This window comes from Gambusia affinis, linkage group LG11 (assembly GCF_019740435.1).
Source record: "Gambusia affinis linkage group LG11, SWU_Gaff_1.0, whole genome shotgun sequence".
Taxonomy (NCBI): Eukaryota; Metazoa; Chordata; class Actinopteri; order Cyprinodontiformes; family Poeciliidae; genus Gambusia; species Gambusia affinis.
The window spans coordinates 9,842,316-9,867,832 of NC_057878.1; the positions used below are offsets into that span (position 1 = coordinate 9,842,316).

A 25,517-nucleotide genomic window follows, 5' to 3' on the forward strand; every position below is an offset into this window, starting at 1 on the left:
CACAACTCATCGCAAGGAAAATCAGTCACAATACATTTCTACACAAGACACACAGAGAGCCTTATTTCTGTTTCTTATAGAATTTGTTTTCTGACGAAAGCATTGTCGTCAGAAAACATTGACGAGAATATTTCCCCTTTTGTTGTGTTTCGTCCCAGTGGGGCCGTGTGGTTAAGCAGAGGTCGCGTAACGGTGAGCGTGCCCACCTAAGTCCACCAGAATGGCGTGCTGCTGTGCGGTGAGCTGCTTCAGCAGGTCGTAGTAGGGGGTGTCTGGAGCTTGCTGGCGCTGGGGCAGTCTGTGCTGCAGCCGATGCTGATGGGAAAGGAGTAGCCAGACCTCCCCGCGTCTGCTCTTTGGAACTCCTGCAGAAAAACCAACAAATAAACCAAGTGTAAGTAAGGTAACGTTTAATAACTTTAGCCTTGTAAAGTGCATTTCAATCCACGCTCACACACCCATGCACTTCCCTCTCACCCTGGCAGACGGCTCTGTATATGTCCTCCTTGTCCTGCGGGTTAGTGGTTCTGCCTGGAGCTGTTAGTTTTCTCTCCCAGAGCGCCTGAGCTTCCTTGGAGCAGGTACACACTTCCTGGTAGTTGAGCTTCGTTTTGCGGATGTGCAGCTCATCTCGACTCGCTTCAGTTGAATCAGGAGGACGAAAAACAAATAAGGGAACAAACTGAACATCGCTCCGCTAAAGAGGGCATTAAAAGGACAGGCAAAAACGACCAGGAGAGGATGCAGACCGTCAAGCCTTTAGGTACGATGGAAACACAAGACACAAAATCCACAATAACACCAAATAGAAACTGGAGTATTCTAAAGACTTGTTCGCAGTGATGAAGGAAAAGAAAGGATAAAAAAAGTTGATCACCTCCACCGCCAACCCCGTAACATGCAGGAAAAAAAGGAAAGATGAATTGAACGACTCCTGCAGCTAGCCACTAGTATCATGCAAAACCTCTTCCCTGATCCCAAAGTTCTTCTGTTATAATGCTTACCTTCTATAGAAAACAGTTTTGCACTGTAAGGTCCTCAGACCAGCATTGACGTCAAAATATCAGACAAACAAGAAGAGATGTGTTGGTGTTGGATTAAAGTGCGTTAAAGTCTGTGTATATAATGGGATTCACACAGAAGACGGAGTTTGAATAAAGTAACTTTTCAACAATATCTACATTTATTGAATACAGTACATCAGGGGTCTTAAACTCCAGTCCTCGAGGGCCGCAGTCCTGCAACTTTTAGATGTGCCTCTGCTGCACCAAACCTGAATAGAATAATTAAGGCTCTGGAGAACTGATCTACACCAGGTGGAGGTAATTAAGCCATTTCATTCCAGCGTTTTCTACCTGTGGCACATCTAAAAACTGCAGGACTGCGGCCCTCGAGGCCTGGAGTTTGAGACCCCTGCTGTACGTCTATTGAAAATCTTTAGTTCTTGATCTCACATTCAAGCTGGAGAGTTTGTTGACACTTTTCCTCTAAGGATGTTGTTGTGCTAAGCACTGATATCCAGGTTTGGATTTCAAACATAAAAACATAACATCATCTTTTTTCCAAGCTTTTTTCATGTAAGTATAAGTTATAGTACAATAAGCTAAAACCTAAACATAGTCCAAAAGTTATTAAAGAATGATGATTTATGCTCTTTAAGCTGTGCTGGTGCAATGAAACCTTTTACACAGCATGTTAACTTTTTTTACAAGTTGAACAACAAGGAGAGAACTACTAGTGAGGGGGAAAAAAAACACACACACACAAAAATGTAATACCTGTTTCAGCAAGTATGAGGACATCATAAGCACCATGTGTCCTTCATGTGACCAGCAAAAGAATGCGCTCCAGGGTTAAAATGCCACTTTTCGGTGCGGTGGAGAAGGGATTTACGCTCACCTTCCAGCCTCTGATTCTCCTTTTCCATGCGCAGCAGGAGGATCTGCTGGCGGATGGCAGTTTTCCAGAGAGCTCTGTAATCGGCTCCTGTCTTCTTGGGCTTCTTATCGGCCGGCTGATCAGATGCCGGGGATAAAAGGCGCCTCAGAGGGTCCAGACCCGGGTCCGAGGCACGAGGAGACAGAGGCAGCAGCTCCGTGGCATCAGAGCCGTCTGCAAAAAGGGAGTTATGAACATGAACGCGTGATTAAAATTCACTTTGCTTTTCCATATAACAATAAGTAGGATTTACTAGCAGTGTTGAGTCCACAGAGGATTTTAGAGGATAGTGAGTGTAGCTCCACACAGCTGCTTTTAATTTAGGATTTGTTGTCTGGAGTGGTTCTCTGCTCTTAAAAGCACCTGCCTTCACACACACAAAAAAAAAATACTGACAAAAGTATTTAACTTATTCCAAAACTGACAGAAAAAATTTTGCATTTTGAAGTAAAGAATGTTTTTCTGAACCCGAGGGATATCCAGAGTCAGAAACACATAGACAAGGTACCAAATTAAAATCGGAAGGAGATTTCTTTAATTTCTGCCTACTCTCACTGATAAAAAATAATGGCTTTGACTCTCATTGTGGTTTATTAGTCCGGAAGATGGTTTTGTAACCCTTCCAGTGACTTTGTTTCTTATCAATGTTTCAGTTTCTTTAGTTTAGGGCAAGGTATGTTTCTTTTTGGGACATTATGGTCTTGTTCATGTTGCCAAACAGAGTCTGTTTGGTTACAGGTCAGACAGCTACCAGGTCTACATGTGGCTATTGAAACTGAAAGGGAAAAAAATATTAACTCCTTGTACCGGTAGGTATTTACTGCCTTAATGTGTAATCTTTTGCAGAGACGTCTGCTGTGGTTAGTTTATTTAAATGGCATTACTATTGCAGTCTTTAAAATCTCATGTGCAGATTTATCAAATTTAGAAGTTGTCGCATTTATTTATATTCCATTTCATATTGATTTACAAAAGGGAATCTCACCGAGACACAAAACAAAATATTCCCTGAAAACATTTTGTTTTGTGTTTTCTACAATAACTTTTGTATTGCAGAAAACATTTTCCAAGCACTACTCAGAGAACCGATATAACAATGACAATAAATGTTTCAATAACTCTAGTAATAATACTGTATTTTTGGAATATCAGCCAAAGTATATGGATATTATCAAAGTACCTTAACTTAATAACTCTGTCATTACATTGACAATATTTGCACACAATACTCATGATACAACATTTTCCTGTCAGTACATTGGTAACTTTCATCAAAGAAGAGGACACCGATTACATGATGCACATGATTGCTTGTAGAACAGCTTAAAGGATTACGTTAACACACCTGTGTCCTGCATAGATGCAGATGGCCTGTTCATGGGCGAGGCGACCCGCAGGAAGATCTTCTGTCTCCAGGAGACCCTGCGTGGGGTCAGAGGGAGACCTCCGCTCAGAGAGTCATTGCTGCAGCTTGACAGCGTCCTTTTCCTGCCTTCTCCATTGCTACGAGAAAGGACAGATGTGTCAGAGACACCTGATACACGAGTCAGGTGTCATGTTACACCAACTCTCTTCAACCCCTCTAATAATGGCAGACACAAACCAAACACAGGCACAACAGGAAAACTCATCCAGCTTTCTGGACAGCTCAGTTCATAAGTGGCGAAGCTGAGGCCTCCGAAAAAGCAGCAGCAGCCACACACCAATTCCCCAGTGTCCGTGTTAATAAAGCAGCAGTAAACGGAAGAGACATCGGCCATGGCATGCAATTCTGTTCTTTCTGAAAAAGAAGTTGATTGTCAGCGAAGGGGAAGAGACCGGTGGTTAAAAACTTTACGTTCACACTCTGTCCGCAGACATCCCAGCTGTAGAAATACAATGCAGACAGTCTGACAGAAGTGGGTAAACGCAAACTTTCACAATCCTGGTTACTAGGATACATAAAAACTTTTATGTATCCATTACTATAAGACCATGGGCGGGAGAGGTCTGTGGCATAGCAAAGAGCATAGGGAAATGTCCTGCAAAGTGTGCACTTGGTCAGGTGTTCGGACTAAGCGCACAGTTTTCCCAGAATGCCATACTGAACCTTTTATTGACATGGAGGAATTTATTTGCACAATATTTACTCTGTGCAAACACATTTAAATATGTTAAATATCAAATCTATTGTTTCTTTATTTAACCTGATACACTGTAAATAATTTTCCCCGAAGGACGCATTCAAAGAGCGACAAACATTCAAAACAACTAAAGCCTTTAATGGGAAAGGTTAGATCTTAAACAGCTAATTGATTTCCAAAAATTAAAAAGAAAATTAACAAAGAGAAATAATTATTTCCACCTCTTGTCTGATAGTCACAAAACGCTTGAGCAATCAGTAAGCATTGTCAGAACACAAAAACCTGCCTGAACATGTGAGCAATGGGAAACAGGAAGTGACCTTGGTTCAACACTAATGTCACTGACACAAACAATCCGGCTCCGACTGCTACTCCATGCATGCCCCAGTCACTCCTTAAAATTCCTCCCCTGACACATTTTCCCTAACGTTTCTCTGCTGTTAACTCCAGCAGGGCGTCGTCAGAAAAGCTTTGGGTGCCAAAAGGGTCTGAAAAATTCAATCAGAAAGAAAACTTCAGAGCGTACAATTTATATTTAGCACATTCAAAAACCAAGGCTAAAATATCTGAGCCATAATCTGGGAGCAACGCAGTTCAAGAATAAAACGTCGTCTTGATTCTTTGGATGCCACCGTGGAGTCTGGCTGCTCGGAGAGCAAACGACACCTCCCAGCACAGCGGTCTGCTGCGCCGCATCTCATTTATAATGGAAATGTTAACCTTTACTTTCTGCCATCAGGACATCCGAGGAGACAGAACCCGCTTCTCAGACACACCGAGGTCTATCCTGCTTTCATTGACGAACCAAACACGGTCATTGATTTGCTGAAGGTTACCGACGACAACCTTCCAAAGTGAGAAAAAAAAAAAAAAAGAAGAAGAAAATTGCAAAGTTTGTTAGGTTTTGAATTGTGCAGCATCTTGCAAAAAACAAAAAACAAAAAACTTTGCATCCTGTTTTATTAAAACCAAAAACTTCAATGTGTTTCATGGTACTGACGAACAACAAAGTGCTACACTGTTGAGAAGTGGAAGGAAAGTGGTACATGTAGAAATATATTCTACAAATAAAAACGAGAAAAGTGTGATTTACTCTGAAACCCCTAAATAAAATCTAGCGCACCCGTCTGCTTTAAGAATTCAACTGATTAATAAGTGGAATTCACCTGTCACTATGTGATTTAAAGTTAGCATAAATACAACAGGTTGTAGATAATTTTAAGGAATATTCAGCATCATGAAGACGCAGCCAACAACTCAGGGAGAAAGTGGTGGAAGAGTTAAATGCAGGATTGGGTTTTAAAACAATAACTCAAGCTTTGAACACATCAGAAAGCAACCTTTTAGAGAATACAGAACTGCAAACCTAAAATGGACATGGACGTCCGCTTAAACTCACAGGCCCATCTGGTGACAGGACAAGTATTAGTCATGTAATCCTCTAATCTGAGCTTTCTGGAAGAAAGTCATTGCTGAATGAAGCCTATGTAAAGTCCAAAGGCATAGTAAATGGAAAGAAGCAGGTGATCTAGATGGATAAGAACAAAAACTGAACTTTGGAACTAAGAAGTAAAATGCAATCACCATCTCCGTGGTGATGCACTGTGTAGCTGTTATGTTGTGGGGATGCAGTGGCAGCTGGTCCGTAGGGGGCGCTGCCCTCCCTGAAAATTAGTCTTTTTCTTAATTTACAGATTTATAGAACCTTATCACCAACTGACTCTCATTCATCAGTGACTTTCCCTGACAGATTCCTGTCAGATAAAGCTGGTAGAGACAATCCAAAATAACTTACAGCCATATTTGCAAAGAAAGTATTGGTCACAGGGAATGAACACAAATTAACGCCGTATCTCAGTTTCCACCCTTTTTACTAACAAAAAAGGGTCAAAAACAAGTTATTGATTTCCTTCCATTACTACAAAAATTTGATGACTTGTGTTGGTCTATCAAAAAACAAAAAATATCACAATAAAATACACTTTGTTTTGGCCTGTTAAAAAAAAAAAAAAAGCTTTAGTGGTATTTTTGCAAAGTACTGTCACGTCAGAAGAATGAAATGTAGTTAATGACGTTTGTTCATCTCAGTGAAACACGCAGGGGTTTGTCGTGCAAAAAGCTTTAGTTTCATGCAAATGAAACAGAAGGAGGATGTATCAATATCCCACTCTAAACGGGAAGAAGGCCGGTCCATCTGCAGAGCCGAGAGGTGGGTTAACAAAAAAAAAAGAAAAGTCTTGAAATCCAGGAAACAAGAATAATAAGCTCTACTATCCAGTTGAAAAGAGACTGGATAGCAGAGCTGCGAGTTACAAAGATTCAGCCAACACGGATTATGGCTACTGCCATCCCAGCAACAGGTCAGCTGTTCCCATCCCACAGAAGTCATATTCTTCATCATCAGCTGTTTGTTTATGCAAAGGAGGGTGGTCCAAACCCCCCCGCTCACCTCTTGAAGCTCCCACTGTCCGTCAGGGAGCCCAGCGAACCCTGGTAAAAGCTTTTCAGGAAAGTGGGAGCGGAGAAGGTGGAGGGGAGGCTGAAGGAGGACTCCCCCTCTGAAATGCTGCGTGTTCGGGACACGTGACTGGGCGGGCCCAGCGTGAAACGGCCACAAGTAAAATAGAAAATAAAAAATAAAGAACAAACATTACATAAAGGAAAGGAAAACAGTGAGAAATGCATGTGGGTCCAAAACACTGACAGGAAACCTGTGATGCTATTGTTTCAGAGGACAGCAGGGGGACGAGGAGAGCAGATTTTAGACCGATCAAAGTGCTACAAATAGATTACATTGTGTGTGCAGGAATCAAAAGGTCAGCGGAATATTTTGTTAGTTTTAAAGTGATTACGGAGATTAACTGTTTAAAAAAATAAAAAAATAAACTAAATCGCAAAGCTAATCACAACAGCTCATGTCAAAAGAAAACTGCAAAATGTGCAAAAGATTAATTACTAAATCTGTAAAACAAAACAAAACAAAACTAAAAAATAATAATAATAAGAAGAAGAATGCATTTTCCTTTATCAACAGTCAAAAAAAATAATGCAAAAAATGACCAATTGTTTCAGGTATTTTACCTGGTCTGCAGCAGCTCTGGGTTGATGGAGTGCTGCCTGCGGAGCGGAGCCTGTTTGGTCTGGTTGGCCGGCTGGCTCTCGAAGGAGATGCGCTTCCTCACCGGCGGGTGGCTGAAGGTGTGTGCACGCCGACGGAACTGCGGCCCGGATTCCAGCTCGTCGTCCGGGAAGGCGGGAGGCGAACCTGGCGGGGAGTGACCAGGAGACTCCTCATCCTGCTGGTTAGGACAAAATGCAAGATGTTGGTGCCAGTTTTTTTGCGCATTTACTTAGGTTACAGATGTACCAAAATATACATAGCGACAAAAACCCACAGTAATAGAAAGTTGGAAATGAAATCTGCACTCACCTACTTCCTCACGATTAAACTGACTCCACGCTTAACTTCTCTACTCGCCACTATTGAACTCTGTGCCTCATGCCTGCTGGTACAACTCCCACATCTATTGTATTCTAATGGATGATGTCCTATGACTCGGAGCATCGCACACGATTGGTGGGGAGGACCTCAGTGGTAGCAAGTCAGGACAAAAACCCTCCAATCTGCTCCTGTCCTGCCGACAGAGACCTCCCTCTTGACTCCTGTCAGCACGCTGGACATGCAGTGACATTTGTGCCGCCGGTTCCTATCTTTGAACACAAACCACTTCCATTTCAGTGCAGAGCAGAACTGCACAATAAACTGCCCTTTAATAAGGCTGTAAACAGAGCCTCACTTCCGTGTCTCGTTGTGTCATGATGAGGCTGAGCAGACAATGCGACAGACGGATCTCAGCTGAAGTACAACTGGACATCCTGAGCGTTGTTTCCTGCTCGCTTGTACGTCCCATCCTGATGAGGCACTCCGCAAAGCGCCTCATGAATCTATTCACGATGCAAACAGGTTTATCTGACCCACACATTGCTTGGGAAAGCATCTCTTTTGTCTTTTACTGGGTAATGAAGGATTTTTCTGAGGAACTGTAAATCTGACTGAAGTATGCAAGGCAAAAAAAAATTAAATAAATCTGCAGCGGCTCACAGATTCTGAGAAGGCAGAAGATATGCGGCAACGATAAAAGAGTGAATGGAGTGTGAATTTCGTCAACCCGCCAGCTCCAGTTTTACTAAATATGATATGAAGAGTTTGAAGGCGGCGGCAAACTGGGTCATATTGGCAGATCTGGAGTGGAGGCTCTGCTGAGCTTCTGGAGATATTGCCGAGAATTTTTCTGCAGATTTCAGAGAAACGTTCTCCCGCTGATGAACAAACTCCACCAGGAGGAAACCTAAACGCATCGACGGCGTTGTTCAGCACCGCGACTATTCTGATTCTAATTAACCCGTTCTCGGATGGGTCCCCTAAAAATCGCTCTGAGGGCCGTAAATGGACACTCTTGATGTAGACCCTCCAGGTTTTTCTAGAAATTAAGGAAACGTTTAAAACTGATCTGGAGTAGTGTGACCAAAGGCCTACATGTACAAATAAAGACATATTTATTAGAACAACCTGCCAGCTTTGAACTACTTCAACACTTGCACATAATTTAACATTATGTGCAACTAAAACGGATTTCAAATTTATGTCATGAATTCAAGAAAAAACTGACTCACTCAATTATATTCTCTCCTTATATGGATCTGATCATTTAAATAACTTTAAATGCTTATTCTGAGATTAAATTAATTATTAATTAGGTCAGCAGTGAGGATCCTGTATCTGTGGTTTGATCGAATCATGATGAATGCTTTTTTACAACCTCAATGCGAGTCGTAAAAGCTGCAGTGGGTGTGTGCTATACGGACAAAATCCTCTTAACTTCACACTGACGGGCAAACGGGACTTTGTTTCATACTTCACATTCTGCACAACAGCAACAAAATTCAACCGCTTGTTACAAGCGGCTCGCTGAACACATTCCCGGTCAGCCGTACAGCTCGGCCTCTTGGCCAGCGCCCTGTGATCTTAAAAGCATCTGGAAACAACGCGGCGCAAAGTCACGTCTTCAAGTTTGAAGAGCCCCGGAGAGAAAGCAAATCCATCAACCTGTTCTGATGCTCATGGCAAAGCTGGGGTATAAAAGGGTTTAATGAGCCGGTGGGTTTAAAAAAAAAGAAGAAAAAAAAAAGAAGTGGGAATACCCAGAATCCCCTGATAGACGCTCTGGGAATTCTCATGTTTCTCTCTCAAGGACACTTACTCTTTCGAAACTGCTAATGCTTCCCATGCTTCCCAAGCGGCCCCGCATTCTGCTGGCACCCTGGTGACAGATATCAAGAGACAACGTGAAACACGGTGCGAAAAGATACAAGTGTTTGATAAAATAAACAATTAGGGTTTATATGAAATAACTGTTTTCTTTTTCTGAAATGGGAAGATACAAAGAGGGCCGATGTTTCAGAGCTGATAGCTCGACAAACGCACTGAATGCTAAGGTCTAAGAGATAATAACAGATGGCAGCAGAGACTCTCTGAGTGCCTGGATCCCTTCACTAAGGAATTATTGTGATGTCTCACTGGCAGATATGGGTCAATCCAAATCCCTTTGGATGAGCACAACACAGAAACAGCAAAGACTGAGCCGGGTGGGGGACCCAAAAAAAAAAAGGTGGCTACATCCAATCAGGTGCAGAGAAATTGAAGAAACGGAAGCAGAGCAAAAACTTGGAGAGAAGATATTTAAAATATTTAACAAGGGGAAGGACTGAACTAAAATTAAAAATTTCTCCTTATTCATACCCTTGCAAAGATGTTTTCCAGAGAGCTGGTGAGGGATGTGCGGGCTTTATTCTTGAGAATATCAAGTTTGAATCGACTGCCGGTGGCTGAGCTGTCTCCTGCAGCTGTGCTGCTTGCTGCATTCTGCAGAACATCAAGAAAATCATCATTAGATGACGTGGGAGCGGTGGCCATTTTAGGCTAGAAAACCATCAGATAAGAAGCAAATGTTAGTTGCTAAATTTAAGATCCACTCCATTTTTTTTCTAGTGTTTTACACCAGAATGTCTAAAGCAGGGGTGTCAAACTCCAGTCCTCAAGAGCCGGTGTCCTGCAACTTTTAGATGTGCCTCTGCTACATCACACCTGAATAGAATAATTAGGTCATTAGCAAGGCTCTGGATAACTGATCTACACAAGGAGGAGGTAATGAAGCCATTTCATTCCAGTGTTTTGTACCTGTGGCACATCTAAAACGTGCAGGACACCGGCCCTTGAGGACTGGAGTTTGACACTTGTGGTCTAAAGTTTAAGAACTTTACAAACCGAATTTAACTGAATGTTAGATTCAGAAACTGTTTGTTTTAACAGAAACTTTCCCCAAACATAAGGGAATGTCTGCAAGTTTCAAAGCTATTTTTATTTTAGCCACTCATACACTCACCCGATGATGAGCACTTAATGATAGTGGAGGGTTAGGATACTTGTCAACAGTAACATTAAAAGGTGTGTGATTCAATGGTTGGTAATAGGTTTCTGGGTTTCTCTTAATAATACCTGACAGACAGAGCAGGGCATTCTCTAAGCCTGTGATGTAAAAAGCAGTTTTCTCCTCCCTGATCTGTTGCTGGAAGCTGCCAGTCAGCTGTGTAGAATAGCTATGAGTGGATTTACCCTGAACTTTTCCCCTTGGTTAAAAAACCCCCAAAAAACTCTAAACATCAGCTGTAGAAAACACAGATAGTCGTGAGTTATTCACGACTATCTGTGAATCTGCCCATCTCACTCTTTTTGAGTTTCCACTGCAGGGCCCTTTTTCTAGGAACCAGAAGTAGTTTTGTGAAGCCCATATTATTCCTATCTGTTTCCACTGCATTTACCAGATAAAACTAAAATAATACCAGGAAATAAACTTGGAAAAAAGATGCCATGTAGAGAGGCAGTGTGTTTTTTTCCCATCTAACAGGAAGATTTGGCTAGACAAAATGGATAGATTATTTGCAGCCTTCTATTTTAGTCTTAACTCGTCAAAAGCTCATATTTTCTGTTAATTTTAAAACTGATGTTAAAATTATCTGCGTCATTTTTTCAGGAATCGGTTGAGGAAAGAGGAACAAATTCTTTATTTTAAAAGTACAGTTCTGTGGTGAAAAGGAAATCAATCCCAATGGATCATTGATGGATTTTTGACAAGCCTTGTGTCACCGTTATGCGTGAGGTTAATGATTCTTTGGGACACATTTCTCAGGTTTACTTGTTAAGCATCTGTGAATACTCAAAGCTTCCTCTGACTCTGAAATGCTTTTAATACACTTTTAAAGTGTGAAACCTGTAAAATCACTCTGTCTCTCCTTTTATCTTCTGTTGGTAAAAAAAAAAAAAACTGATGGCCTGAATCTAAAAAGAAAACATTAAAAATAGATCAAAGTTACACCATTGAGTGGATTTTATAGTGTTTCCTAAAAGACTTATAATGTGTTATTGCTGCGTTAGAATAATCAGTGAGAGATTTCTTTAAAAATACTAGTCTGTAGTTTTAAGTCCTTGATCTCAGAGATAAACAGCCCTTATAAAGGTTTTTGTGTACCAGTCATTATACATCTGTGGATTTCACATTTTTGAATACAAGAAAAAGTAAAGCACAAAAATGATGCGTCTGCCATGGGACATTTTACACCCCCTTTAAATACAAGTCCTTTCTTTTCTGTGTTTTAATTTAGAAAAAAGGAAAAACATATATGATATAAACGCTAAATAATACAATTCTTTTCAAACATCACAGCTTATTGGACTCATTGAAAACCATTCAAGTACTCAGTCCACCTAATGAAGACTGACCCTGCTTCGAATCATCAGTAAGCTTGAACACAAAATGTTAGAAATTGCCAACAAGCATAAATGAGGGTAAAGTTCACTGGTTTAAAAAACACTCCCATAACAGTTTTCAGATCCTCTTCAGCATGAAGCGTATACCTGAGGGGTTTCTCCGATATGAAGATGAGATTTCTGCTTGCTTTCGCAGAGCTGCCTTAGGTACATAATCGCCAACTCATTCTCCTCTTGGTCAGACCCAGGCTTCAGTCTCTGGAGAAACACACATACCCACACATACATCTTAAGAGAAGACAACCAGAAGACGGTGTGCTTTGAAGCTACTAAGAGGAAGCTGTGAAAACCTGAACAGCTCTCACCCAAAACCGTTAATGTGTCACTTATGGCAACAGGAGAGAGTGCGCTTACTTGAACTCGCTCGAAAATCTCTGCCTGCTCATTATCGGTCAACAGGGAGAGGTATTTTTGGATTGCTAGCTTCGCTCGGGGTGGATAAAGACCTGCGGAGAGAAAAAGGCGCTCTAAGAAACAGACTCATTATCGTACAGATCACCAGTATGAGTCGGGGACGCAGATGGGTGACGGGGTGTGCTGCTCGGATCACAGGGGCTCACCCTCAATCCTCTCGCAGAGCTTGTGCAGGTCGTGCATGGGGCACGCTTCGCAGAGCTGCACCGGGGTCTTGCTGCTCTGTAAGGCTGCGGCGGTGGAGAAGGCCTGCTTCAGGGTCAGCATTACCTCGTCAACCTGACACATAAACAGAAACACAAGCTCTTCACCCATTGCGCTTCGGGTTAATTTTCACCGACATCACCCCGTGCAACTCACCAACGACTCACTGGCGCACTGGAAGACGTAGCACATGTACTGACTGGGACCAGACTCCGACTGGTCCCTGCAGATGAATCCAAAATGATCGGTCTGCTTGACGCCCTGTTGAAGACAGAAGCGAATAAGAAAAATCATTTAAGAAAAAAAATAAATACTTTGAAATGTATGTTCTCAATCGGCTAATGATCACTCAACTGCAGTACAGAGTGACGCATAATGGTTCACCCATGTCCCATTTTCTCAGTAAATTACCAAAACCACAAGGCAGTCCATTAGCTCATAATAACAGCCTCTTTCGCTGCATTCAAAAAGCATTACATATGAAAAAAGGGGCCACATTTCCACAGTATTTCACAGATAAAAAGTGAATTCATTGTCAGTTTAAATGACAAACAAAAATCCATGTTGATCTGTGGCCTGGATCATCGTACTGCATTAAGTTACTCTGTACAAAACCTGGAGCTGCAGTAAAAAAACTAATAATAATTTAGGCTTTCCTGTGTAAATAATGAGAGACAAAAAAATGAACCAACCTGACAGCAGGATGAGATATCTTTGAAGTTCTTTTCCAGCACCACTGTTTTACTGTCTGGACTAATAAGGTTCACTTCAAAACGTCCAACCTGTGCAAAACATAGAAATACAGATTCATTTAAAGCACTTAAAGGTATTCACGGCCCAGAACACTCAGATTCAAGTCCTAGCTCCAGTGTGTTTTATTGTGGTTTCGATTGCCCAACAAAAAAGTCTGGCGTGGAAGTTCACTGGACGGAAAACATTGCAACAACTATTTTTGCCTTATGGCCCAGTGAGCTCATACTTTTCTCTCCAAGTCTCTTGGCTTATATCTGCCAGCTCTGCACATCTAGAATCATTTGTCTTTGTAAAACAGCTCAAGTTCAACCAGGTTGAATGAAAAGCTTTCCTATTAATCCCATCACATGAATATACTTTGATGTGAATCCTTCCATGGCAACCCTGGCTGCATGTTTACAGTTGTGATCTCACTAGAAGGGGAAGCTTTCCCTCAGTCTTTCTAACCTATTGCAGCCTCCAACAGGTTTTCTTCTGGGGTTGTTCTGTATTTAGCAACCTGCTAAAGAATCTACACATCATAATGCTGTCATGCCCATATTTCAAGTAGGGGGTGGCACCTTCAGAGTGACATGCAACATTATTTTGCCGCCACACGCACGTCATTCTGCATGCAATCTGAAGTACAATTTTGCTTTAATCTGCCAATAGCCAGTCCCTCCAGAATGTTGCAATATTCTTTGTGACAGCTGGAACCTAAAATTATTGGCTTTTACAAAATGTTGCAGTCAAAGTTGCCAATTTTTTAAAGCTTTTCCTATAACACAAAAAAAAAAGTTGAAATTGCTGATCATGGCCTTCCAAAAAGGAATTGATTTTAACATGATTAAAGTGCAAATAATATTTTCAAGTACTTTCTTTTAGAAATAGTACTGTTATTGCAAATGAAGTAAAGTCCTGGAAGTTGTCAAAAGGCAAAAGAAGAATACCACATTGGCCATTAAAGTTTACAGAAACTCTATACAAACTGTAAAGCAAAACCTACAAAAAAAATCTCAAGATGCCTTTTGGAAAAAAAAAAAAAAAAGATTAAGAATTCAATGTTATTGTTTAGCATCAAACATGCAGGTTCGACTGTCAATGTAAAAAACAGTCAAATTCAGCAAAAAACATTAAGGTCATTGTTCAGATTTTTATCTAAACAAAATAGCAACAACTGGTGACAATTGAAACTGTAATTATTAATGAGGTGATTCCTGAAAACAATTGGTTGCACAGGATTGTATTTAAGCATATCGGAGATAAAGAATGACACTGCACACCACTGTTTCATAACTTTTATTTCTAAAAATGTTAAAACCCATGTAGCGTTTTCCTTCCACTTCACTGCTATGCAAACCTTTGTGCCAGTCTATCGCGTAAAAACTCATGTAAAACAACCTTCAAGGGATATAAATAATTTTTTCTTTTGGCTGATTATGGTTTAAAGGACACAGAAAAAGATCTCCAAATCAAAATATCACATGATACTAAACTGCTTGTTGATGGGCAGAAACACACCGGCGCCGACTCCGAATCAAGGCCAACGACACAGCCGGCCAACGGTTTTTCCAATAATTGGCCGCTGTGTGGAGTATCATATTGAGCGTTGTGCTCTAGTTTTTAAAATTAGCCTCATGAGGAAATGGGCACGGTGTTTGAGGAATGGCAGCTGGCTTGCTCTGCAGCCCCACGTGTTTTCAATAAAGAGGCTTTGAGTTTACACAGGAGCAGCGGTTTCAGACGGGAGTTACAGCCTCCAACTCCAGCAGGAGCAGAAATGTTGCTGAGAACAGAGCAAGTCTGTACATAACACCTGCCTGGCGCGCGAGCGTGGAAATGATTTGGCAGCCTGAATGCAGAGAGATTCGATGACGAGACACAGCCAGGCATATATATATATATATATATATATATATATATATATATATATATATATATTTTTTTTTTTTTTTTTTTTTGCAAAGATGCATTTTTTTTTGCATCCTTTACCTGGAACAGCATAGTGCGGTTCTTGTCGGAATCGGACGGCTGGACGTTGTTTGGCGCACTGGCGTGTCTGCGACGCGTGGGGCCCATGATGACTCCCTCCCCCGGCTTCCTCTGCAGGCTTCCAGCCAGGCTGCTGCAGCGCGTGCGAAACTCCTGAGGTTCCTCAAACCCAGAGTCCTCCAGGATGCACTCGGGGAAGGATCCTCGCAGACTGCTCTGACTGGCACTGCTGGGCAGACATTTACCTGGACCAGAAAAAAAAAAAAAAAAAAACTTCACTTGACTTATTGCTTGGATAAAGAGGAGGTTTTTCTTTAGCCTTTAGATATCACTCTTGGGTGTTTCTTGTTGCAAAGAATGGCTTGATTTGCAATCAATCAGACAGGTTTTACTGTGTTTAAACATGTTTCTTTTCTGTTGGAGTATTTGTTTTAGCATGGGAACGCCTGGCCTTGATTTGACGATAAGTGCTCAGTAAATTTTTTTTTTTTTTATGCGAACGTAACTCAGACTGTGTAAGCACTGCATTTTCAACTTGAGTATTTTATTAAATTCTCTTTATCAGCCCCATCTTCTGCTTTTTTAAAAGTGAAAATGAGTCGAGTGTTTTTGAACCAGCTCCTGTCTACAGAATTGTGTAACTATCTGGTTAATTTACCAGTGACCTCTGCAGCACAAATTGAGAGTAAGATCATCTAAACATACTGGCAGCAAACACTGTGGATCCTGAAAACGTGAGATTACTCCACACGCTACACAATAAGGTAATTCTTGCTGATTATTTATACATGTTCAGAAGAAAACAAACTGACTAAGCTGATGGTCCTAAAATCTCTTCCTGTACTTATTTTGGTCCTAATTCACTGCAGTTCTCCTCCCAAACAGTAAAAGCCACAACTGAAAAAGATAATGCCACTCCACATCAAAAAATTCCCCACAAGAGTTCATTGTCAAATGTGAGCTTCACCTGCACGGTTTGAATTTTACTGACGCAAACATTTATTAGTTTACATAACTACATTTCAGCTCAAAACTACAAACACAAAGCACCAGCATCACATCGGCCTATGGATGTTAATTATGATGACTCACATGACCAGATATCAGTAATAAACCACATGGAAAATGTTCAGTATAATTAATCAGAGAAATTGTTTGAGATAAATGTATTTCCTGGCAGAAATATAAAATAAATATGTCCACATGAGCGCTAGACCTTATGGCGTCTTTGATTGAAAATACAATGGCTCTAATCTGAGCGTCTCCCTCAGAAGTCTGACTGACTTCGTGCTGCAGTTAAGTTACTGCCATCTCACAACTACCCTATAAAATCCCACTTCAAAACAATTTTGAGTTCTCTCTTAAACCTGTGATTTGCAGACCAGAGGCTGTCAGAACTGAACTCTTAATTTTTTTCCCCCCCTTCACCTGTGATCAGGTCTTCTAGTCCTGGAGCTTCCGGTTCCTCTGTAGTTCTGCTGAGGGCAGTGTAAAGCGGGTCTCCATCTCCAGCAATGAGCAAATCCACTGGGATGGTTTCTGTAGACCCTCGCTGACCGTTGAGAAGTCTCAGGCGCTTACGTTCAGTCTCGTGTTGGCGAAATTTTTCCACGCAGTCATCAATGAGGGTCGACGAAGCTTTCTTGTGGCCCACAGTAACCTGGATTTTTAAATCGGAACGATAGACAACTTTCACCTGAAGTTCATGAAACATGAAAATGTGTGTCTGTGTTTTCAGGGAACTACCTTGCCACAGTAAAGCACTTCAAACTTCTGAGAGTTGTAGAACGCCTCGTCGGCTTCCTGTTTGGGTTTGGCGTCTTCCTTCAGAGCCAATTTGGACACTTGACGAATGCTACTGATTACCTCTGGGACCTATGATACAGTGGAATGACAGCAGATGATGACTGAGGAGACCTTAAAAATGTAATTAAAGTCCATAAAATCACAAGAAAATATGAATAAAAATTATGGTTGAAACACAACAAATTCAAGAGACATAAATGTCTTTCCAACGCAAAAAGGTTTAAAAATTAAGTTAAACAAAGCCTAAAAAAATGCTTTCATTGGATGATCACTTGCATGAAAAATAGTGAAATTATATTCAAATATTTTCTCCACTGTGTAAAACACAAACCAAAGTCAATGTGAATCACTAAAACTACGTTTAGAAGACATTTCCTGACTTCATGCATTATTTTGCATAGCAAACATGATCCGACTTTATGTTGCACAATAAATAACTTGATGCAAAAAAAAAAAAGAAAAGAAAGAAAAAACACCAAGGCCTTGGTGGAAAACAAGGCTCAAACAAACAGACTGAACTCCAAAAGAAATAGGCAAGGAGTCATGGAAAAATCAATACGTTACTGGACTGAAGACAAAACAGAGGGCTGGAAGAAACCAGAGATCTGAAGGTGAGCCTGTTAGTGCAGCAGTGGAGGAAGAGTCTGTGCTATCAATACACTCAGTGCAGCCTGGTAACATTCATACGGGAGAAAACAACCAATAGACATAAATTTTGTAAGATAAATTCATAAGGGATATCTGGAAACTTAAGAGACAATTATTTTTGCTTTATATCTATACAAGATAAAGAGAAAACTGAGCAAATACAAAATTAATATACAATATTGAGAGCTAAGACAGTGGATTCATGCACTCTATAAATGTATTACAACACATTAGAGGTGAGACTAGTAGAAGAAGAGGCATCAAATTGAAATGGAAGGAAAACGGGAAGAGGATGGCTGGAATTGAAACAAAAACATCCTGCAAAACACTTGACCGATTTCCTGTTAGGGCATCGAGAAATCCCGACAAGATTTCTTGTAATTTTCCTGCAAGGAAGGGAAAGGGAGTTTGTGCCTTACATCCGGCTGCAAGGGTTAAAAAAAAAACTTTCAAAAGCTGATCTGTGACAAGCTGTATCAACCTTCCAGACCTCTCAGGTCTTCTGGTTCTGGTTCTGCTCTGCATCCCCAGAACCAGAACCAAACGAGGAGAAGCATCTATGCACCACAAACCTGGAACAAACTTCCAGAAAACTGCAAAACAGCTGAAACACTGACTTCCTTTAAATCTCAACTAAAAACCCACTTGTTTAGAGTTGTATTTGAAACGTAATCAACTGCAAGTTTATTGATGGAATCTGACTTGATGTTGTGTTTTTGATGTTGATTCTATGTTGCATTGTGTTTTTGTGTTTGATTTGATGTAAAGCACTTTGAAATGCCTCGCTGCTGAAATGTGCTATACAAATAAAGTTTGATTGATTGATTGATTGAAGCTGGTGACAAGGTGTTGAAACTAGAAAGAAAATTAGGGGTGGTCGGACATGCTTGCTAAGTGATCTTCTCAAAAGAAGTCTGTAATTATCTTGCTAGCGGATTGCAAATCTTCTTTGTAATAATTCTTTGACATCTTGTGAGGCTGAAGAAGCCAATTTCCTGACACAAGTCATCAACGGTGGGAAAAAAAAGCTGAGATGAAATGAAGATGGAAACTTTTGGTCTGACAGACTGGACAGCAGACACCTCTGCGAGTCCACGGACTCGCTCAATCAAAGCAGCACTGTCTCCGCAAACCCCGAGGGGAACATGACTGGACCATTTTAAGATTTTAAAAACCTGCTTTACTATGCATGAGTAAAATGACGCCATAGCACCATTTGGGCTTATCAATTATTTATAACCTACCCAAAATAGAGGCTGTAAAGCAGCTTGTTCCAGGTAGAAGGAGACGGACCAGGACAGAATTGGCTTTTTCCATTTAAAATCGGTTGAAATATAACTCTTATAATAACTCATTGTCAAGCTGATTTAACTTTCACCCATTTCTGCCTGGATCTGTGGAACCATAACAGCAATGTTGGGTGTGAGCAAGGACTGTCAACATAAACGCCAGCAGTGAAGCCCAGCTTTTATAGTCCAGGAGAAAAGCAAACATTACATGAGCGGATGGATTGCGTGGTGAAATACTATGACCTCCCCACAGTCAGATAGATCATTTACACTGATCCATTGTTTCTGCAGGCAAGCCAAGTTGTATTTCTTATAAAAATATAGGTTACCACTGGGTTGATAAACAATAAGCAGGAAAAAAATAGACACTTGGATTCTCTATCTCCTAAATGTTTCAAAAGTCCTTGTTAAAACTGGACTTTTAAGAAGGATTGATTCCCAGTCCTTGTTAAAACTGGGAATAAAAGAAGTAAAAGAAAAGGTATCTATTATCAACTGTATTTAAGATCCAGAATAATTAAGAAACTTATATGTTTTTAAGGTGTTGTGTATATTAAAAGGGAACCAAGGCTGCAACCTTCATGTCACAAAAAAAGACTAAACTGTTTCCTATTCTACTGCTTCTCTATCTCAAGAACAGATATTCAATGAACAGTTCAAAACAAACAATAAAAGCTAACTTTAAATTTAAAAAAAAAAAAAAAAAAAAGATTTTTTGTATATTTTACAACTGAGCTGAAAACATGAAACACTACATCATGCCATGCTTTATTTAATAAACACCAAGTCTAATTGCAGAACCAATGCATTCAGAATTTTTATTAACCATGAGCTGAAATAATAACATTTTCCAAGACTTTGTTTGTTCCCCATATTTCTCATTGTTGGTTTAGCTAGTGAAGGAGCCCCAACATTTTCTTCAAAGGAGATTTTTTTTATTTATTTATTTTTACAGTATTTTGTCAGACAGCTCTCATCTTTACCACTGAAAATATGTTACGTTTTGAGTCCACGGACCCTGTCTAAATGTTATATTTACCAAGTTAAAAGTCAAGGTTGGTTAACTCATTTCATTAACCGCAACAAGCTTTCAACACCACAGTTAGTCATCAATGGACATCTTTATGCGAAGGTCAATTTACCTCTCACTTTCAGCCACAGTTTCACATTTTTTTCAAGCAGGAGGCAACATAGAGCTCTCCATGTCTGTTCAATGAAAAACTGCTGAGTGGGGTTTAATATGTTTTCTGTTGTGGACTTGCTGCTGTGCTTGAGGGCATGTACTCACATCTGACTCCCAAATAATTCAATCTACAGAGGAGTTCATGGTTGATTCAATCCCGGCAAAGACCTCTGGTACTATGGCTGCAAAACAAACCCAGATCCTCAGGTCTTCAGCTCCTTGTTTCACAATTGGTATAAGGTGTCCGTGTTCACATAGCACGTCTTGTTTTCAATAAGTAGTGCTGATAGTGATGACCAAATGTCTTCAAGGTAAATACTTCCAGAAATGTTATGGTTTATCCAGAAGAGCAGCAATGATTACATTTTAAAGATGATTTGCACTTTCCAAATTGTCTGGTGACAACATAACTCAGTTGAACTGCTTTATTTATTTTTTTATTTTTTGGGGCGGAGGGGGTTATTGCAGCATCTAAATAGTATTCTAAACACTCCCAGTTTTAGTTTGGTATTTTTAATAAATAATTAAACTAGGTAATGTGCAGCGTCATTGTTTATGTTGAATGACAGCTGGTCAGATTATTTTTTAACTCCTCTTTCCTGAACCCACAAGACTGAAGACTCTGTGTGAAATGTCAAAGGTTACCTAAGAAAACAAACGGTGCAGCCGAATTTAACAACATTCATGTCCCAACATAACACAGAAAGGCCCTTATGTCACCTTAGCACGAGGTGGAAGATTACAACATGATCCACAAAGATGGCTGTGAAACAAAACGGGTTTTTTTATTTTTTTTGTCATCAACTAATGTAGCTGTATAAATATTGGGAGTTAAATATTGCGACAGATGGCTATCGCCTTCATTTTCTATTGTCAATACTAAATTTCTTCATACTGTATGAGGTATCATCTCAAAATTACTCTGAAAAATGGAAATAGTTACGGGAACAAAATGCACAACTAAATGCAGGTAAGAAAATTAGACATAGGAACTACTTGTTCTGATTGACAGTGATTTAAAAATGAATAAAAGACTACTGTACTGGACTAATTTAAGTGTCTAATGGCCAAATTAATCATTGTGTGTGCGTCAGTTATTGTGTCAATAAAAAAAGAACAGTAATTGAGAGCTGGTCCATTTTACCTACTTTGGTCTATTAATAAAAGTTTCACTATTGTGAAAATTTTGGTTTTTAATGTCACAAAACTGCTAAAACGTCAAGCATTTTTGATTCCGTTTCAGCATTCAGTTTTGCTCTGTTACAATTAATCTGATTTACCTGAAATAAAGTTCAGCGATGAACCCCACAATGACCTGCGTGAAGCGCTTCAATCGGGTTTCAGAGTTCATCGTAGTACTGAAGCAGCACTTGTGAAAGCTACTAATAATATTTTCATGGCTGCAGAGGATGGACATGCGTCTGCTCTGGTCTTGTTAGATCTCACTGCTGGATTTGATACAATCGATCACAGAATTCTCCTACGAAGACTCAAACATGCTGTAAGGATCAAGGCAACAGCTTTGGGCTTGTTTTAGTAATATTTGTCGGACAGATCCCAGTTTGTCCATGTTCAGTTCTCTTTACTATATGCTTCCACTCATCGCAGCACACAGTATGGGATATAGCTCTTTATGCTGATGATACTCAAATAATTTTATCCATAAATCCCAAAGAATCCAATCAGTTAGATAAACTACAGGAGAAATAAAAATCTGGATGAATTGTCATTCTTAAATATCAGCGAATAAAAAGCAGAAAACGGTGAGAGTTCAACAAAATTAATAGGGAGACATTATATTTCTCCATTTGTCGGTTCTCTGCTAAACTGTAATTATGTTTAGCCGTGTTTGTGATTGAAGTCCAAGTTTTGACAGCACAAAAACTTGCAATGTCAAGTTAGAAATTGACATTACAACTTGCAATGTCAACTTGTAAAAGGGCAATTAACCCCTTTTAAAATGCCTTTTCTAATTTGACTTCACAACAGATTTGCTGCTATGCCCATTAATGACTAAAACACCTGAAAAGCGACATAAACCAACGTAAGATGATAAGCTTTTGAATCTTCACTTCTCAAACAGAGGCAGCATGGCTCGCTATAATAACTTGCTGCAAAGGTTTAAAGGAAGCAAAGGAGTTCAATCTGTAATTAACAGTGAAATACGACTCGCCAATGCAGTACACTCCTTTAACCAACAACATTGGTAGTTTTCTCACTCCACAATGTTTTGTAAGCGCAACGGCACGTGGTACAGTTCAGATTCACCTCCGTTTTCTCTGGCTATCAAAGGAGAATACAGATTCCAGTGGTCCAATTCCACTTCAGATCACAACATAAAACGCAGAGGAGCTTGTGGTTTATGTGATGGGCAGGCTCAAGTTCTCTATTGTTGGCTTTATAATGGAGCTATTACAGGGTCAAAGTTAGATTTGTAACTGTGGCTTCGAGCTCCACACTAAATCTTTGAGATTCTGAGGAGGTGAAAGGTTAAACACAGTGGAATGTCTAACTCTGACTATGATGTTAATCTGACAAAACTCTTAAAGAAACACACCTCAAATATATTTTATGATTGGATATAAACTCTTACTTTATACATGAGAGCTAAAGTTGAAATTCAAGTCAAACCTGATTTGACACGTGACCAACCAAGTATAGAGACAGAACCTGCTTTCACAGCATTTCCAAATGTTTAACTTTTTCTTTATGCATGCAAAATCAGATTTGCTGTTTGCCACAAGTCATGCGGGAAGCCTCTCCCTATTTTATTTAACCTTTCCCTTCAATTTAATGCATGCAAGGACTCCTGACTCTGGCTTTAAACAATGAGTTCCCACCATGTCCTCAGCTAAGAATAGATTTGGAAGCAGCTACCACTCTGTCAGCTAAAAGTCTGCAGCAATATTTTATTGTTTCTTTGAACTTTTGCGCCGAGACAAACAGAAGCTTTCCAAAAGCACAAGATGCTGGTTCTGAATAAACAGAGGATACACCTGGCAGATAATCAAATCAGTAACAATAGTCACAGCAGGGCATTGTGCATGACGATGGCATATGGGTAGAAAAACCCGACCATCACACGTAGTCCACCTCTTATATGTTGCATGTGCCCAGCCCAGTTTTTGTTGCGTAATAACAGTGACTGAAGCATGTTCACGATGTCTCTCCAACTGCAGACTTCAGCTGAGAGGCTGCTAACAACTTCTACTCTTATTTTAGAGCGCAAAAGAGACTCTGTGCTCAAGCCCTCCAAATACCACTGGAAACATGATACAACACAGGCGGACTTGACATAAGCGCAAAACCCAAGCATATCCGTTTGTGAACATTATTTGTGAATGTTTCCCGGGTCACTGGGGAAACAAGAAAAACACGAGACAGTGTGAAGCTTCAGATTGGGTGGCAGGCTGGGAAGGAATCGTATGTGAACATCCTTGATGTTTAGATGTGCAAAAACAAACTCGCAAATTGCTCATTAAGCTTGTGATATATATATTTTTTACCCTTCTTTTCATAGCAAATTTACAGCCAAGCAAAAATCCCAACATGCACCAGAGCTGCTGGGGTGAACTCCTAAGCTCAAGGACTGAACCACCCGGTACGGCCCTTCAGCACCGATAAGAAAGCAAGATAGCACATTGGTTTTCAAACACCAACTCCCACGTTCCTGGTTTTTGTAATGTTTTCAACATTTCAGTTTATTACTCAAGACTGGCATGCTGATCAGCATCTAAATGTGCTGACTCAATATGGTGACTGTTCAGATTTCAGGAGAAATGTCACATCTACATCGATTGTGACAGCTCCAATTTGGAAAACACAAACTGACAACAAAGAGTTACTGTAAGAAAAGTGATACAAATAACACATGCAGAGAGCCTCAGTGTGTTTCATTGGGACTAAACACCAGACTGTCACATAACTGTGAGTTATAAGGAAAATCTGAAATAATGTAAAAATTTGCATTCTATTTAACCCACTAAAAAGTTCTGCTCAAATAATTAGCAACTGGGTATAATTTAGTTTCAGCATAAATGCAAATAAATACGAAACGACTAAGAGATTCAAGGTAACTCTGGAGGAGTGACAGAGATGTACAGCTCAGGTGGGAGAATTTGTTGCCAGGACAAGTACTAGCTCTCCATCCCACAAACATGACATTTAAGAAAGAGTGTCAAGAGAAAAGCAATTCCTTAATCAAAGAAAGACATAAAAATCCAGCTTGCCGGCAAACATTGCCGTAAGTCATCTAGAAGGCAAGCAAATACGTGGAAGAAGCCTCTTTGGTCAGATGACACCTAAATGAAACTTTTTGGCTGTAAACCACTGAAACAAACATCACACACCTCCGGTGAAATATGGTGGTGGGGACAAAAAAAATCTGGTTAGAGTTGATGGGAAGATGGAAGGAGCTAGCTGCTAATTTGTTTCCTTGAAGAAAACAAATCAGAGGTTGCAGAGATTTCTTGATAGAAGTTCACCTAAATATTTTTTTTCAAAAATCCTAAGTACACAGCAAAAGCTACACTGGAATGGTTTAGAGCGAAGCTTATTTATGTGTCAGATTGACCCAAAAGTTCAAACAAAGTCAAAGTGCAGATCTAAATCCAGTCAAGACATTTAAAATGGTCATTCACTGTATATACAAACTGCTTTGAAAACTGACATTTTTCTTCCACCTTCTTATTATGCACTACTTTTAGTTGGTCTACCACGTAACATTTCATTAAAATACAAAATGTGGCAAAAATCAAGGGGTATCAATTCTTAAGCTAGTGCTTATCCTTAGTGCTTATTGTGGCACTGAACACCCAAAATACAGTTAAGCTTAAAAAGACAGCTGACCTACAAGTGAGTTTTGCATCACATGAAGTCATCCCAAAATGAGAAGTGAGAGCTGTAATGTCTGAAATGCTTGCGTCTAACAAAACAGTTTTATATGCATCACCGTGCCCACACTTTTCTCGGACGAATGCATTTTATTGCTCGATCAATGTCAATTATTGATACCATGCTTCCCAGTTACTATCAATTGACATCAATAACCCAGAAGCATATTGATGCTGGAAAACTTTGCATCTCAGGACTGTGAAGGGTTGCAATGAGGATTTGTCAGCAAAAAGAGTAGAAAGGTCATTAGGTTGGAATCTGAAAAAAAAAAATAGAAATATCTATTGCTATCTAAAAGCACCTATGAAATGTATGGGGAATGACAAAATACTGCAAGAATTGTTTGTGTAAAAAGGCAATCTAAGCAAATTCTTTAAAGAAGTTTGTGTATGCACATATGTTATTTTATT

At 40.0% G+C, this 25,517-nt stretch overlaps 1 protein-coding gene across 6 annotated transcripts in view; it reads right to left on the reverse strand.

The window, feature by feature from the left end:
• Positions 1-25,517, reverse strand: part of tbc1d4 (TBC1 domain family, member 4) — a 38,190-nt gene that overhangs the window by 8,885 nt on the left and 3,788 nt on the right. The window contains exons 2-17 of one of the 6 annotated variants that reach the window (XM_044132619.1): positions 17,035-17,163; positions 16,717-16,948; positions 15,289-15,533; positions 13,257-13,346; positions 12,721-12,825; positions 12,507-12,639; positions 12,301-12,392; positions 12,034-12,144; positions 9,862-9,984; positions 9,323-9,382; positions 7,143-7,357; positions 6,511-6,648; positions 3,284-3,441; positions 1,900-2,112; positions 478-642; positions 207-365 (exon numbers count right to left, since the gene is read on the reverse strand). In XM_044132619.1, coding sequence (XP_043988554.1) covers positions 207-365; positions 478-642; positions 1,900-2,112; positions 3,284-3,441; positions 6,511-6,648; positions 7,143-7,357; positions 9,323-9,382; positions 9,862-9,984; positions 12,034-12,144; positions 12,301-12,392; positions 12,507-12,639; positions 12,721-12,825; positions 13,257-13,346; positions 15,289-15,533; positions 16,717-16,948; positions 17,035-17,163 — 2,368 coding nt within the window. Of the gene's footprint in view, positions 1-206; positions 366-477; positions 643-1,899; positions 2,113-3,283; positions 3,442-6,510; positions 6,649-7,142; positions 7,361-7,491; positions 7,589-9,322; positions 9,383-9,861; positions 9,985-12,033; positions 12,145-12,300; positions 12,393-12,506; positions 12,640-12,720; positions 12,826-13,256; positions 13,347-15,288; positions 15,534-16,716; positions 16,949-17,034; positions 17,164-25,517 lie in introns of those variants that run through there. The other 5 variants (XM_044132617.1, XM_044132618.1, XM_044132621.1 and 2 more) reach the window with 5 other exon arrangements.